The 15,467-nt window shown below is 34.2% G+C and overlaps 1 protein-coding gene across 4 annotated transcripts in view; it reads left to right on the top strand.

Annotated features, from left to right (window-relative positions):
• Positions 1-14,987, top strand: part of PCLO (piccolo presynaptic cytomatrix protein) — a 370,863-nt gene extending 355,876 nt beyond the window's left edge. For all 4 annotated transcript variants that reach the window (XM_070470006.1, XM_070469997.1, XM_020878346.2 and 1 more), the window contains 3 exons: positions 7,711-7,845; positions 8,280-8,425; positions 10,318-14,987. In XM_070470006.1, coding sequence (XP_070326107.1) covers positions 7,711-7,845; positions 8,280-8,425; positions 10,318-10,458 — 422 coding nt within the window. In that variant the 3' untranslated portion in view covers positions 10,459-14,987. The remainder of the gene's footprint in view (positions 1-7,710; positions 7,846-8,279; positions 8,426-10,317) is intronic.
• The last annotated feature ends 480 nt before the right edge of the window (positions 14,988-15,467 follow it).

Below are 15,467 nucleotides of genomic sequence, written 5' to 3'. Positions count from 1 at the left end.
TTGGTTCTAAGATATCTATCATTATTATGAAGCTTCTTTACTCTTTATTTTTCTCTGTATCATCCTAAGCCTTTCTTCACTGTTTGTCACTAGGATTGATTTTTTTCTTATTTCGTTTCTAGAATGTGTCTAATGTGTTAATAGCTTTTAAATGGGATTATTTGCATTTTACCTCAAGATGTCTCCTGCTTGGCAGGCAGATTCTTTACCACTGAGTTACCCGGGAAGCCCTTATGTTTTATTACAGGTTATTGAGTATAGTTCCTTAAGCTATACGGTAGGACCTTGTTTATTCTTTCATATATAATAGGGTGCATCTGCTAATCCCAATCCATCCCCCTCCCATCCCCCTCCCCTTAGGTGACCACAAGTCATTTCTCTATGTCTACGAGTCTGTTTCTGTTTTGTAAATAAGCTCATTTGTGTCATATTTTAAGTTCTGCAAATAAGTGATATCATATGGTAGTTGCCTTTCTCATTCTGACTTTATTTCATATAATAATCTCTAGGACCATTGTGTTGCTGCAAAGGGCATTATTTCATTCTTTTTAGGACTGAGTAATAGTCCATTATATATATATTGATCACATCTTCTTTGTCTGTTCATCTGTCCATGGACATTTAAGTTGTTTCCATGTCTTTTGAATATTGTAAATACTGCTGATGTGAACATTGGGTTATATGTATCTTTTTGAATTGTAGTTTTGTCCACAAATATGCCCAGGAATGGGATTACCATATCATACAGTAACTCTATTTTTAGTTTTAGGAGGAACCTCTGTACTGCTTTCTTAGTGGCTGTACCAGTTTACATTCATACCAACAATGTAGAAGGGTTTTCTTTTCTTTGCACTTTCTCCAGTATTTGTTATTTGTTGACATTTTAATAGTGGCTTCTCTGTTCAGTGTACTTTTGATTTGCATTTCTTGAATAATTGGCAAGCAGTGTTGAGCATCTTTTCCTGTGTCTATTCAGTTAAGTTCAATCGCTCAGTCCTGTCCTACTCTTCCCTGTCCATCACCAATTCCCAGAGCTACACCACAGTTCAAAAGCATCAATTCTTCAGCACTCAGCTTTCTTTATCATCCAACTCTCACATCCATACATGACTACTGGAAAAACCATAGCTTTGACTAGATGGACCTTTGTTGGCAGAGTAATATCTCTGCTTTTTAATATGCTGTCTAGGTTGGCCATAGCTTTTCTTCCAAGGAGCAAACGTCTTTTAATTTCATGCTTCGGTCACCATCTGCAGTGATTTTGGAGGCCCTCAAAAATAAAGTCTATCACTGTTTCCATTGTTTCCCCATCTATCTGCCATGAAGTGATGGGACCAGATGCCATGATCTTAGTTTTCTGAATGTTGAGCCTTAAGCCAACTTTTTCACTCTCCTCTTTCACTTTCATCAAGAGGCTCTTTAGTTCTTCTTCACTTTCTGCCATAAGGGAGGTGTCATCAGCATATCCGAAGGTATTGATATTTCTCCCAGTAATCTTTATTCCAGCTTGTGCTTCATCCAGCCTGGCATTTTGCATGATGTACTCTGCATAGAAGTTAAATAAGCAAGGTGACAATAAACAGCCTTGATGTACTCCTTTCCCGATTTGGAAACAGTCTGAGGTTCCATGTCCAGTTCTAACTGTATCTTCTTGACCTACATACAGATTTCTTAGGAGGTAGGTAAGGTAATCTGGTATTCCCATCTCTTGAAGAATTTTCCACAGTTTGTTGTGATCCACACAGTCAAAGGCTATGGCGTAGTCAATAAAGCAGAAGTTGATGTTTTTCTCTTGCTTTTTCAGTGATCCAACAGATGTTGAAAATCTGATCTCTGGTTCCTCTGGCTTTTCTGAAACCAGCTTGAACAGTTCACATACTGTTGAAGCCTGTCTTGGAGAATTTTGAGCATTACTTTGCAAGCATGTGAGATGAGTGCAACTGTGCAGTAGTTTGAACATTTTTTGGCTTTGCCTTTTTGGGATTAGAATGAAAACTGACCTTTTCCAGTCCTGTGGCCACTGTTGACTTTTCCAAATTGGCTGGCATACTGAGTGCAGCACTTTCATAGCATCATCTTTTAGGATTTGAAATAGCTCAACTGGAATTCCATCACCTCCACTAGCTTTGTTCGTAGGGATGCTTCCTAAGGCCCACTTGACTTCACATTCCAAGATGTCTGGCTCTAGGTGAGTGATCACAGCATCATGGTTATCTGGGTCATGAAGATCTTTTTTGTACAGTTCTTCTGTGTATTGTTGCCACTTCTTAGGATCTTCCGCTTCTGTTAGGTCCATACCATTTCTGTCCTTTAGCAAACCCATCTTTGCATGAAATGTTCCTTCAGTATCTCTAATTTTCTTGAAATGATCTCTAGTCTTTCCTATTCTATTATTTTCCTCTCTTTCTTTGCATTGATCACTGAGGAAGGATTGCTTATCTCTCCTTGCTATTCTTTGGAACTCTGCATTTAAATGGGAATATCTTTCCTTTTCTCCTTTGCTTTTCACTTCTCTTTTCTCAGCTATTTGTAAGGCCTCCTCAAGCAACCATTTTGCCTTTTTGCCTTTCTTTTTCCTGGGTATGGTCTTGATCACTGCCTCCTGTACAATGTCATGAAAATCCATCCATAGTTCTTCAGGCACTCTATCTATCAGATCTAACTCCTTAAATTTATTTGTCACTTATACTATATAATTGTAAGGGATTTGATTTAGGTCATACCTGAATGGTCTAGTGGTTTTCCCTAGTTTCTTCAATTTAAGTCTGAATTTGCAATAAGGAGTTCATGATCTGAGCCACAGTCAGCTCCTGGTCTTGTTTTTGCTGACTGTATAGAGCTTATCCATCTTTGGCTGCAAAGAATATAATCAGTCTGATTTTGGTATTGACCATCTGGTGATGTCCAGGTATAGAGTCGTCTCTTGTGTTGTTGGAAGAGGGTGTTTGCTATGGCCAGTGTGTTCTCTTGGCAAAACTCTGTTAGCCTTTTCCCTGCTTCATTTTGTACTCCAAGGCCAAACTTGCAGGTTACTCCAGGTATCTCTTGACTTCCTACTTTTGCATTCCAGTCCCCTATAATGAAAAGGACATCTTTTTTGGTTGTTAGTTCTAGAAGGTCTTGTAGCTCCTCATAAAACTGTTCACCTTCAGCTTCTTTAGCATTACTTGTTGGGGCATAGACTTGCATTACTGTGATATTGAATGGTTTGCCTTGAAAACGAGCAGAGATCATTCTGTTGTTTTTGAGATTGCACCCAAGTACTGCATTTCAGACTCTAGTTGACTATGAGGGCTACTCCATTTCTTCTAAGGGATTCTTATCCATAGTAGTAGATATAGTGGTCATCTAAGTTAAATTTACCCAATCCAGTCCATTTTAGTTGACTGATTCCTAAAATGTTGATGTTCACTCTTGCCATCTCCTGTTTGACCACTTCCAATTTGCCTTGATTCATGGACCTAATATTTCAGATTCCTATGCAATATTGTTCTTTATAGCATTGGACTTACTTCCATCACCAGTCACATCCACAGCTGGGTGTTGTTTTTACTTTGGCAAATGTGTCTGTTGGCCATCTGTATGTCTTCTTTGGAGAAATGTCTACTTATGTCTTCTACTCACTTTTTTATTGGGCTGTTTTGGGCTTTTGTTGTTGTTGTTGTTATTGAGATGTATGAGCTATTTGTATATTTTGGAAATTAAGCCTTTGTTAGTTGCATCATTTGCAAATATTTTCTCCCAGTCCAAGATTGTCTTTTAATTTTGTTTATGGTTTCATTTGCTGTGCAAAAGCTTGTAATTGTGATTAGGTCTCATTTGCTTATCTTTACTTTTATTTCTATTGCCTTGGGACACTGTCCTAAGTAAACATTAGCATTATTTATGTCAGAAAATGTTTTGCCTGTGTTCTTTTGTAGGAGTTGTATGGTGTATTTTGAGTTTATTTTTGTGTATGATGTGAGGGTATGTTCCAACCTCATCAGTTTACATGTGGCTGTCCAGCTTTCCCACAAGCACTCCACACAAAAACTCTTAGAACTGATAAATGACTTCAGCAAGATAGCAAGATACAAGATTAACATACAGAAATCTGTTGCATTTGTTTATACTAGCAATGAATATCAGAAAGAGAAAGTTTAAAAAAAATCCCTTTAAAGTAGAATAAAACTGTTCAAGGTGATTAAAGGCTTATATGCTAAGAACTATAAAACAGTAATAAAGGAAATTAGAGATAATTCAAAGAAACAGAAAATATTCCATGCTCTTGGACTGGATGAATTAATATTGTTAAAATGATAATGCTGCCCAAAGCAATCACCTGATTTAATGTGATCTCTATCAAATTACCCATGACATTTTTCACAGAGCTAGAGCAAATAATCCCAAATTTACATGGAACCATAAAACACTCAGATTGCCAAAGCAGTCCTGAGGAAAAAGAACAAAGCTAGAGGCACCCTCCTAGAATTCAGACAATACAACAAAGCTACAGTAGTCAAAAAAGCATAGCATTGGTACCAAAACAGATATTCAGATAAATAGAACAAATAGAGAGTCCCAAAATAAACCCACACACCTACAGTCAGTTAATCTTCAACAATGGAGCCAAGAATATACAGTGGAGAAAAGACAGTGTTCTTTCTACTCTTAATCAGAGCTATGTGCCATGTTGTAGGATAAATTTCTTCTCTAGAGTAGGATTAATTTTTATTCTATTAATACAGCTAAAATGTAAGTTTTGGGATACTAAGAGACCTGGAGGCTGGTCAAAGCAATTTTTACTGCTACTTTGCTCTCTATTCCAAACAATATTACAAAACACCCTCACGTGTCCTCTATGTGTGTGTTGTCTTCTTTGGTTCAAAGGCTCAAGATGATCTGGTGTTACTGTCCCTCCCATCCACCAATCTCCCCCAGCTTGTGGAGACAGAGGACACAGAGGTTTTTGTCACCATCCATGCATTTCATTTCAATGACAAAGGCATTTTGTAACTATAAAAGGATAAGCATGATTGATAGTGATAACTCATAATTAATGCATGCACCCTTTGAGACCACCTCAGTAGACATATCTCTTTTTACTTTTAGTAGAAACAGTAAAGAACAAGCTGGAATAGTCTTTGAGTAGGAAAAACTTAACAAGAGCTTCACAAGTATCATACTGTGAAGCATGTGAATTTAACCTTCCAAGAAAAAAATAGGCAATGTGATGATTTGAGAACTTTAGTTAACAAGTTTTTAATTTCACCTTTCTTCGGAAGTGAGAAAGTGAAAACAACAACAACAAATTTTATATGCCTGGCAAGTTGGAATTTCTGAACCTACAAAAGAGGAATACAACCTATAACTGTGAATTTTTTCCAGAAAAATTCTTTTTTTTCCCTTTCATCCTGCTAATTGATGTGATCAATTCTGACTTCAACTCCTATAAGCTTCAAATAGTTGGGGTGTTTTCCTTGACTCCCTCCCTATCACTTAGAATACTCTTTTTTCCCCTCCATCTCAGTTATAGTTTGAGGAGTGGAGCAGTATTAGTTCTGTCTGATTTCTTATGGGTTTGGAGGAAAAGAAATATAACTGTTTTACAGATAAAGTTGCTGAATGATGAGGTTTTGCTCTCTGTCTTAAGGTTTGAATGAAAAAAAATTTTTTTGGCAGCATTCACTTAACAAAGTCCATGGTACATTCAGCAGCCATTTTCTAAAAATTTAACAAAGTGAGTTTTTCACTTTAAGAAAACAATGACAGTAGTTATTGTCAATGACAAAAATCAACTTTTAAGTAAAAATGAAATTTTCTAAAACTTTTATCTGCCTCCCTGAGCTTGACAGCTTCTCATAATTCAGACTTTTTTAATGTTATGGGTGGTGATATTAACAAAAATGTTTTTAATATTGTGTGAATTGTGTCAAAGTTTTGAAGACCTACATAATTCAGTAGACCATTATTTTACAAAATAAATAGTATATGATGTTACAATTCAGGTAAAGTTAAATGATCCATTCAAGGTGCAAGATAGTCTATGGTATTTTAAAGTAAAGGTACAAAAACAGTTCGTTGATTTGGGTTCAGATTCTACATTTCCATTAATCTTTAAAAAAAAGAAACACTACTTTTCATGTTTTGGTAGTATGAAAGATTGTCCACAGTTATCTGAAAAGGATACTAAAATACTCCTTCCTTTTCCAACTATCTATATATGTAAGACTGTCATATATTTCAACTAACACAACATACTGAACTGGGTTTAATGTAGAAACAAGTATGAGAATTCAACCATCTGCTATTAAACCAAGTACTGATGAAATTTGAAAAAAAATATAAAATGGTATGCCTCACTGTTTTAATATGGTTATTTTTCATTAAAATCCCTACTTACAGGTATATTCTTGTTATATTAATGGAACCAATGAATAAATATTTGTAAATATATACTTTTACTTTTTAATTAGAAACTTTAATGTTCTTTGAGGACTAGTGTTTTCTTTTTGTAGTATAAAGAAATCCTGAGATTGAAACCTATGAGAATGAATGATCTACATCCATGTTAAAGACCTTCACCAGATTTCAATTGTTCTAAAGATAAAATGCAAATTCTAAACATAGTACCACTTAACAGTATATTATAATCCCATGAATATTTATTTAGTTCCTTGGTCCAGTGGTGCTGCCTTTTGTGGACACACTGTTCCTTCTCTTTAGGATGTCCTCCATCTATATCACCTAGTTAATTCTTTCTTATTCTTCTGGTTTCAGCTCATGAAGTCCTTTCCTAGACTTTCTTGTAACCATGCTTTTATACATCAGAACATCTTTTCTCTTTCTAATTGTATGTTTACTGATGAATTTCACTGAAGTATTTCTTCCCAATAGACTGAAAAACCATAAAACCAGTAAGCATGTGTATGTTGGCTTACCACTGTATCCATTCTTCCTAACAGTGCTTATCATAAAGTAGAGTGGGAAGCAAAATATTTGTTGGTGAATGAGTAAGTGAATAAATGTGTGAATCAATAGAGGAGGGAAAATCCATTGAAATCAACATAGAATTTGACCCAGCATGAATTGCTTCTTCAGTAATGTAAAGATCCAAGATAAATACTAGAAAAAGAATATTTTGAACTCATTTAAATCACTCGTATTTTTCCCTAGTGCAATTTTATTACTATATATTCTTGTCGGCCACTTCTATTACACAGAAAATAGAATGGAAGCAGATATAATATACAACAACATTTAGTTGTGTTAGCAAGTATTCCTTTGTAAGCTTTGTAGGTAGTGAGCAACTGTTGGCAGACAGCTTCTTGTATTTCACTTGACTTAATGTTTGCTATAAATTAGAATTCTATTATTTGTATGTATGACTGTCTTTCTTCAGTCTCCTATTGTCTCATCTATTACCTCTTTTGGCCTAAAAATCTACAGTTGAGTGACACCTACTTGCATTTCCTCCATATCTCTCGTTACTAGCTTATCATTATACTTAACAAACCTCATTTTAAGTTTATAATTTATTAGTTTTCCCGTGAGACTTTCCACTCCTTAAGAGCTTAGACGGTATTCTGTTCATCTGTGTATCCATAGGATATGATAAGGTGTTTAGCTCTTGATAAACACTCAATAAATGAATGTACAAAAAAATTATTGAATGAACCAGTTAATAAATGACATGATATATTCCTTAACTTTTTAATTAAATCATTCCAGTTAAAACTCAGGTAATGGGAGAAATCAAGATTGCATTGAAGAAAGAAATGAAGACAGATGGGGAACAACTAATAGTTGAAATCCTACAGTGTAGAAATATTACCTACAAATTTAAATCTCCTGATCACTTACCAGGTATCTAATTTTATGATAATAAGCAATATAATGTAGCTAAGAACTCGTTAGGAGAATGAACTAAATGCCTTAGAAAATGCTAACTAAAATTTGGACTGTGTATCAAATATATCTGAAAAAAATATGAAATAAGAATTAATTTATCTTATATAGAGCAAATTGATATTTCACTGGTTAAAATCTAGATTTTTTTTCCAACACAAACTTAAAGTGATATATTTATTATACAACAAGTAAACATTTAAACTGCTAAGAAAATTGGTGTGTTTTAATTAGGTATATTTTAATTGCTCTATGTTGTCTGAAACAAGTTGTTCACAGTCTACTGGCTTTATGTAAAATGTAGGGAAGCTCTCAGTATACAATTATAATGCTAATTGTATTGAAAAACATATTGTTAATGGACACTTAACAAGCTGAATTCTTATTTTCAGATTTATATGTGAAACTATATGTGATGAACATATCTACCCAAAAAAAGGTGATCAAGAAAAAAACAAGAGTATGTAGACATGATCGAGAGCCTTCATTCAATGAAACTTTTAGATTCAGTCTAAGTCCTGCTGGACATTCTCTTCAGGTATGGTTCCTATTTTTAAATTTGCACCTATACCGTACTTATTTCCTATTTAATTATTCAATATTTATGTCCCAATCATATAGTATGTGACGTTTTACAAGTTAATTTTTAGAAGTAACTTTCCAGGGGCCCTTGAAAATTCCACAACCAACTCACCCCATCCAATTAGCCTCTATCCTACCTATTACATTTCATTTATACAGATTTTTTTTCACACTCACTGCCACTAATCCTCTTTGGGTCTTCATCTTTATTATGCAAATCATTTCAGCAGTATACCTGGCCTACTTGCCATCACTATCATGCTTTTAATTCATTTTATCACACTATTGGCAGAGATATCTTTTAAAAACACTGACTAGGTTACCCTCCAATGATTCACTGTTATCCTGACCCATTCAGAATCCTCTAAAGTGAGTTATATTTATTTAATTTAATTATATTCCATTTAATTTCATCTCTTTGTATACTTTTCCACTCACTCTTTACTTCAGTCACACCAGAATCTTCAAATTCTTGGATTGTTTGCTTGGATTTTTCCTCCCCTTCAGTACTGCCTTCTTCTTTTCTCTCCATCTCTTACAATATTCCACATCTTTCAATGTAGAATCATCTCTTTACTGATGACCATGGTATAATTCATCACATCTTATTCACATGTTTTGCTTATCTTATTAGGCCATTACTCCCAGTTTTGTGCAACCATTTATGTACTTAACCTGCCACTGTTTCTGTAGTGTCCACTTCGCTGGTGCAAGGCTTGATTTTCATTGCTGTCTGTTCTGCAGCCTAGCACAATGCTTATACATAGTATGCCTTTGGTAGATGTAGAGACAAGGAATGAGAAAGGAGAAAGAGGAGGGAGGGTAATGATGAAAGCATGGGAAGAGAAGACCATGGTTCTGGTACTTAAATAAAGGCCTGTGCTGGAGACTAATGTAAGAGATATTACAAAGCAAAAACTGCCTTGAGAGGATTAACTGAAATTAGAGATAAAGGGAATAATAAGATTAAAAAGACACTCTGAAGTCTGTGTGAACAGATGTGTCAGGCACAGAGGCTGAGTAGTTAAAGAAGGGATGGAAGGAGAAAAAAATCATGAGTTTGTCTGAAATGTGATGAATTTGATAAGGGCAGGTCCAAATGAAATACATATTTAGGCAATTTGAAATCACAAAATCAAGGGCTTGAAAAGATAGAAGAGTCGATTTTGAAGTCAGAAACATAAAAGTAAATTTTGGCAGGAATAAAGATGAATTATATGAAGATTCCAAAAAGAAACAGAGAGCATAAGAGAATTGTCGAGGATTAATGGCTGTCTCCACCTTGTCTCTCTACCTTTCTTTCAACTGATCCCTAAAAAAGAAAAAAAAAAAAATTCTTGAATTTGAGATCCCATGGAATTTCAACTAATGTAAATTCTACATATGACAAGAAACCACTTTAGAAGAGCTTACTATAGTAAAATCCCCAGTAAAATTAAATGGTATTTAAAATCAGTGTTATGTTCTGTCTATCTCTTACTTATTTACTTACCACTCAAATAATTCTGTATTTGAGTTGGTTTTTCATAAACTAGAAAAGTTCTTTTCTGAAACTTTCTATCATTTTAAGCATAAACTGAGTTAGAATTAGCTGATAATACATATCTTATCTAGAATTCTGTCCTTCAGGGTAGGTCTCTGCCTTTGGGAAATGTTGATGTGAATTAATTTAATACTATGCAGATCTTTTGAGGTCATTTAGTTATTAGTTCTCCCACAGGGATGTCTGGTACTTCCTCTCACCCTCACCCTTTCTTGTCTGTGTCACTTCTTTGATGTTCAAATGTCCATAAAAGACGTTGAAAATGTACACACAAATAGATATATAATTTTGACTATTTTTTCTAGATTTTACTTTTTTCCAATGGAGGGAAGTTTATGAAAAAGACCTTGATTGGCGAAGCCTGTATCTGGCTTGACAAAGTGGATCTCAGAAAAAGAATAGTCAACTGGCACAAACTTTTGGTCAGTCCTACTCAAACCCACTGAAGAAATGTCTGCTCAGGGTATAGAAAGTGCTTTAAATAATCTTAATTGCAACTATAGTTGAATAATATTGGTTCTAAGCTATGTTTTCAGGGGTAATCGTGAGAAGAGGAACAAAAAGCAAAAGCATACTCAAACCTTTGCAAATGTATGGTTGTGGAACATAGAAAAAAACTCAAAAGAAAAAGTCCATATATTGAAGACAAGGAAAAAAAAAAAAAAAGGAGTTCAGAAACCTTGGATTTCTTGTGGCTGTCATGAAAAACTGAGAGAAATTTTTGATTACTTAATGCAAAACATTTTTGAATAGAGTTGAGCTATAGCTAACTGAAGGCTGAGACTTAAAGATTAATATGGTTTCTAACACAAGCAAAAGTAATCCTTTATGTAGAAGAGCTTGGTTGAAAGGAAGGAAGTGATGTAACAAATCTCAGTTTTCAAAAGCCTCTCTTCTTCATCTTCTCAGATAACTGTTTTGAGATGCTGACATAGGATATACCTACAGTGTGTGTCCAGACTAGAAGTAAGGAGGTTGTGTTTTTAAGGAAAGGGGAACCAGAGATTTAGAAATTATAGCTTTTAGATTATGTTGTACAAGTTTTCTCTGTGTCTAAATGTTACAAGGGTGAACAACACCAATTTTGGAATTCATGTTGTAAAAGCACATTTGTATAATTTGAAATAATGTATATTGAAAATAATACTAAGTAGAAATGGAATTACATGTATCGAGAAGTAAAAGCCATGACTGGCTAACGGAAAAGAATATTGTCCCATAAACTGTTGGAACCTTGGTTGAAAACATCAAAATCCCCATAAATAACCCTTAATCCAAGACATTTTCAATCTACATACCAAAGGACCTAGATTAAATTGATATATTCTAGGGAGCATGATAACTTGTGCTTTGTGAAGTTGCAAATCAATGTACGATCCCACATATTTTCTTTCTCTGAAGTAATAAATGCACAGAGAGAAAGTTCTTCCTCTGGCAAACAAATCATACTAATCTGTGACATTGATTAAATTGGTGTCATTTCCTGCTCTTCCACAGTTTCTTTTTCCCTTACTATGTTAATTGATTGTAAAATGAAAACCCTGACACCAAATTCAAGTTCTCTCTAGTGCTCTATTTTCCTACTTTAGTGACAGTATCACAGTGTTGGGAAAATATGTGAAAAATCAATGTTATATTAAGGTGAAAGTGTTCTTGGAGCTACTTTAATAATATAGAATAAAAGGACCAATGTCTAAGTCATTAAAATGAAACATCCTCTTCCCCATCAACCAACAACATGAACAAGGAAGTTACATGGCCTTGGAGGAGTGGAACTCAGCTGGGATTCAAAGCCTGGCCTCTGGCCTTGGTTCTGCCACTAACTGTCTCTGTGCACATGTCACTTAAACTCAATTTTCCTCAGTTTTCTTATTTGTGGGAAAATATAATTACATATTCCTAACCTTCCTAATGGGATGTTGGGATGATCAAACTAAGTGATCTATGAGAAAAGATGAAAGCACATTTCCAAATATAGTTTTATACACATAAGAAAGGAATAGGCATTATGCAGTTTTTTCCCCAATTTTGTATGCGAAAAAGCATCTTCAAAACCAATGGCAAGCAAAGACATGGATAAAAGCAGTATATTAACTCCAAAACCAATTTTTTCTTAAAATATGAACTTCTATAAATTTTGATTTAGCCAAAAGAGGTTTAAAAATTTTTAAAGTTAAAAACTTAATAAAAATGATTTACAAATTGGGTTATCATAAATTAAATAAATTATACTGATCTTATCCTATTCCCAAACCCACAAAAATAAATTGATTCTCTGTGAATTCTGAGTTTAAAAGCTGCTTCTTATTCAAGGGTGAGGTTTTAGTGGAATTAGAGAAATTTTCTACAAACATATTGGTCAGACATTGAATTTTCTCATTTTTAAAGAAAAACATACTTGAAATCTGAGAGAAACTGATTAAATTTGAGACATTAAAAATTAAATAATTTATAACAAACCCCATGTTACATATCTTTATTATATTCATGGAGATATATAAATGTACTCCTTTCCAGTCTAGAAAAGGTAACAGTCACTTTTCTTCCCTCTACTTTGTAATCTCCCTCCCCTGACAATGCAGTTTTATCATTGATTATTGCTGTGAAATGAGCATGCGGTGAGAGGATCGCAAAGTTGCTAGAATTTTATTTTTAGAGACAAGTAGATCTGCTGATGGTTGCCATGGATATTTCCAGCAGAATTTAGCACTTTAGGGAGCTTATAATCATCACGTAATTGGGGAATGACAGGGTTCAGGAAGATCTCCTTCTGACATGAAAAGGCTCTATTGTGTGTCCTTCAAAGGAGACTCTCGCGTCCGTGGGTCCTCTCCTGCAGCCACTCAACCCAGAAGTGTGCATGAGAGCTTCATGACCAGTTGGCTCACGTCATTACAGTTGCCATTTCTGTTGAAATACACAAAAGGAGGTGCCACCAAAACAAAGATCATACCTTGGTAGCTATTTGACAGGAGAGAGTAGGAGTCACCATGACAGGTGCCCCTCTATTCCAGAACGGGTGATGTGGCCAGGCCAATCAGGAGAGTTCATGACAGGGCTTCTTTTTGTGCACCAGCATCCCTCTTCAGAGAGTGTAAGATCCTGCCACGTGTGCCAAGTTTGCAGCTGACCGAACACCTACATTGTACTGGAATTATTCTATGCAACACTGAACCTTATACAAATGCATTTCTTCTGATATTGATTACCCTTCTTACAACAAAACTGTTTCTTTTTTAATTGCAAATAGGGCTCGGTGTTTTTTACTTTTTTGTATATATCACAGCACATGATTTTCCACTTTTTATTTCATTTATTTTATTGGGATTAGCTTTTTTTATCTTAATAGAGACAAAGTTTGTAATCTCTAAATAACATGTGATCAGTCCAGTTACAGCACTTATACCTTGAAGAGCATCTTAATTTTTCCCACAATTTCATTAAGTCATCAGACACAAGTTGCTTCTTGGTTTAAAATTTGGTCCCCAAGAAACCTTTAGCTGTGAAGCAAAAGCACAGAGTGAATTTTTACACAAGACAGGGATGTCTAGAATGGTCATTACAGACGTAGATAATACTAAGTTTGTGTTTCCCTGTTTTACTCAAGGTTAAGGAGATTTTTGGTGACTCTGAACTCTTTATTTATCATTTCAGTTTAAAAGAAGAGTATCCAAGACTAAGGGGAAGTGATTGTCTTTGCTCCTTAATGTTGCCTATATTGTAATTAATCACATTAATAAATGCATATTTTCAGCATATCAGTGGATTTAATTTTGTGGATCGCACACATTAAAATAGTCATACTGTGGGAATATTATAGCTGGTAACCAGCTGATACTGATTCTTATTATAGGAATGGTTGTGATGATCATGGTGATAGAGGTAGTGAACTAGGTTGGTGGTGATGTAAAGTAAAATGAAATTATATACTATATTGTGCCCAATTTATTAGAAATGATTTGATCAGTGTTTCATTTCATTAAGATATCATAAAGATGTTTATAGTATTTTTTTACTTTATTATTTAAATCATAACTAACAATATTTTTAAAAACTTATTTTCATTGCTACAATGTCTAATATTCCAAAAGCAGCCAACTACAGCTATGTATGTGTTTATAACTCTATGTGTGACAGAGTGATTTTCCCTCTTTTTGAGCTTGAGCTGGAAGTAAAAGAAAGCTCAATGAATAATTATGAGCTGTCTCTTTAATAATAACTTGCCTTTGACGTGACACAAGAATGAATGAGTGAAACAGATATTCTCATTGAATATGACACATTGATGTTTTCTGTATGTTCCATGTTGTTGTTATTATTAAAGACTCCCTTTAAATAAAAATCATTTAATCAAATGATTCCTTCTCTGATAGGTAGATTGAGAGCATTTTCTTAATTCGTTACCCTGTACATAACTATCCATTTGGTATACTAGACGAAGTTGAAATATTAATTCCCTGTGGCATTCAGCATGTGAATATGATTCTCGTTTGATTGTGTATGTATATTTGTTGGTGATGTGCTCAGGTGCTCCCACTACCAATGAATGTGTGTGCTGATATCCTAACAAAAACACATCTGATGTTAAAGGAAATAAGTTTCTTGTCTGAAAAGATAAAAACCTAATAAAATTGGTTTCAAAATAAAAAATAGAGTACTTGGAGATACGTCTTGTTTCTAACTACATGTTGCATGCCGTGTTGGTGATTTGCTAATGTGTTCTTTTTTCTCTTCTACCCAATCTCTCAAAAATCTAATGAACCAACAAAAATTCTTGGGCTAAAGGTTATATAAGCTGAACTGAAATACATGAGAATTGTATAGAAATGCTTGTAAATCTGTCTTGAGTTTTACTTTATGTAAAAATATGTCTTGGTTTTGTGATTGTATACAAGATGTATCTTGATAACTTATGCAAACTGTGCTGTATAAAGGCTGTGGCCTCAGCCTTGCTAATAAATATTGAAAATATCAACTTTGGCTGCCTGTGTTTATCAACTTGATAAAATGATACATAACATAGAAGTAGAACTTTCTGGAATATTTTTTCTGAAAATTATATGATGAATACATTCACTCAGTTTAAAAAGTAAGTTTTAAACAGCACAAATACAGGAACAGAATTAAACATATAACTTAATAAATTACTATATCAGACACTCTTAAAACAACTACCCAGATCAAGAAATTGAATTTTTAACATATTTGATACATTTTAATTCATTGAACTTGTTACTCTAAATATTAAGCTTTAAATTTGCCCTTTTGAGCCAGTGGGTCCCTCTTTGAGTGGACTTACATATTTGATAACTTTCTTTCTATGGCAAGGACATTTTACATCATTTCTTTAACCTTAAAACATTATAGGAAATCAACTGAACTTGAATTTTTACTTTTATTTTTCTTCCTATTTATCGCTATAAAAATAATTAAATTTTGGAACACATCAAGTTGA

The sequence above is a fragment of the Odocoileus virginianus genome, chromosome 1 (assembly GCF_023699985.2).
Source record: "Odocoileus virginianus isolate 20LAN1187 ecotype Illinois chromosome 1, Ovbor_1.2, whole genome shotgun sequence".
Taxonomy (NCBI): domain Eukaryota; kingdom Metazoa; phylum Chordata; class Mammalia; order Artiodactyla; family Cervidae; genus Odocoileus; species Odocoileus virginianus.
Note: the sequence above shows the minus strand (reverse complement) of the source record. Positions and strands in the feature narration are given on the sequence as shown.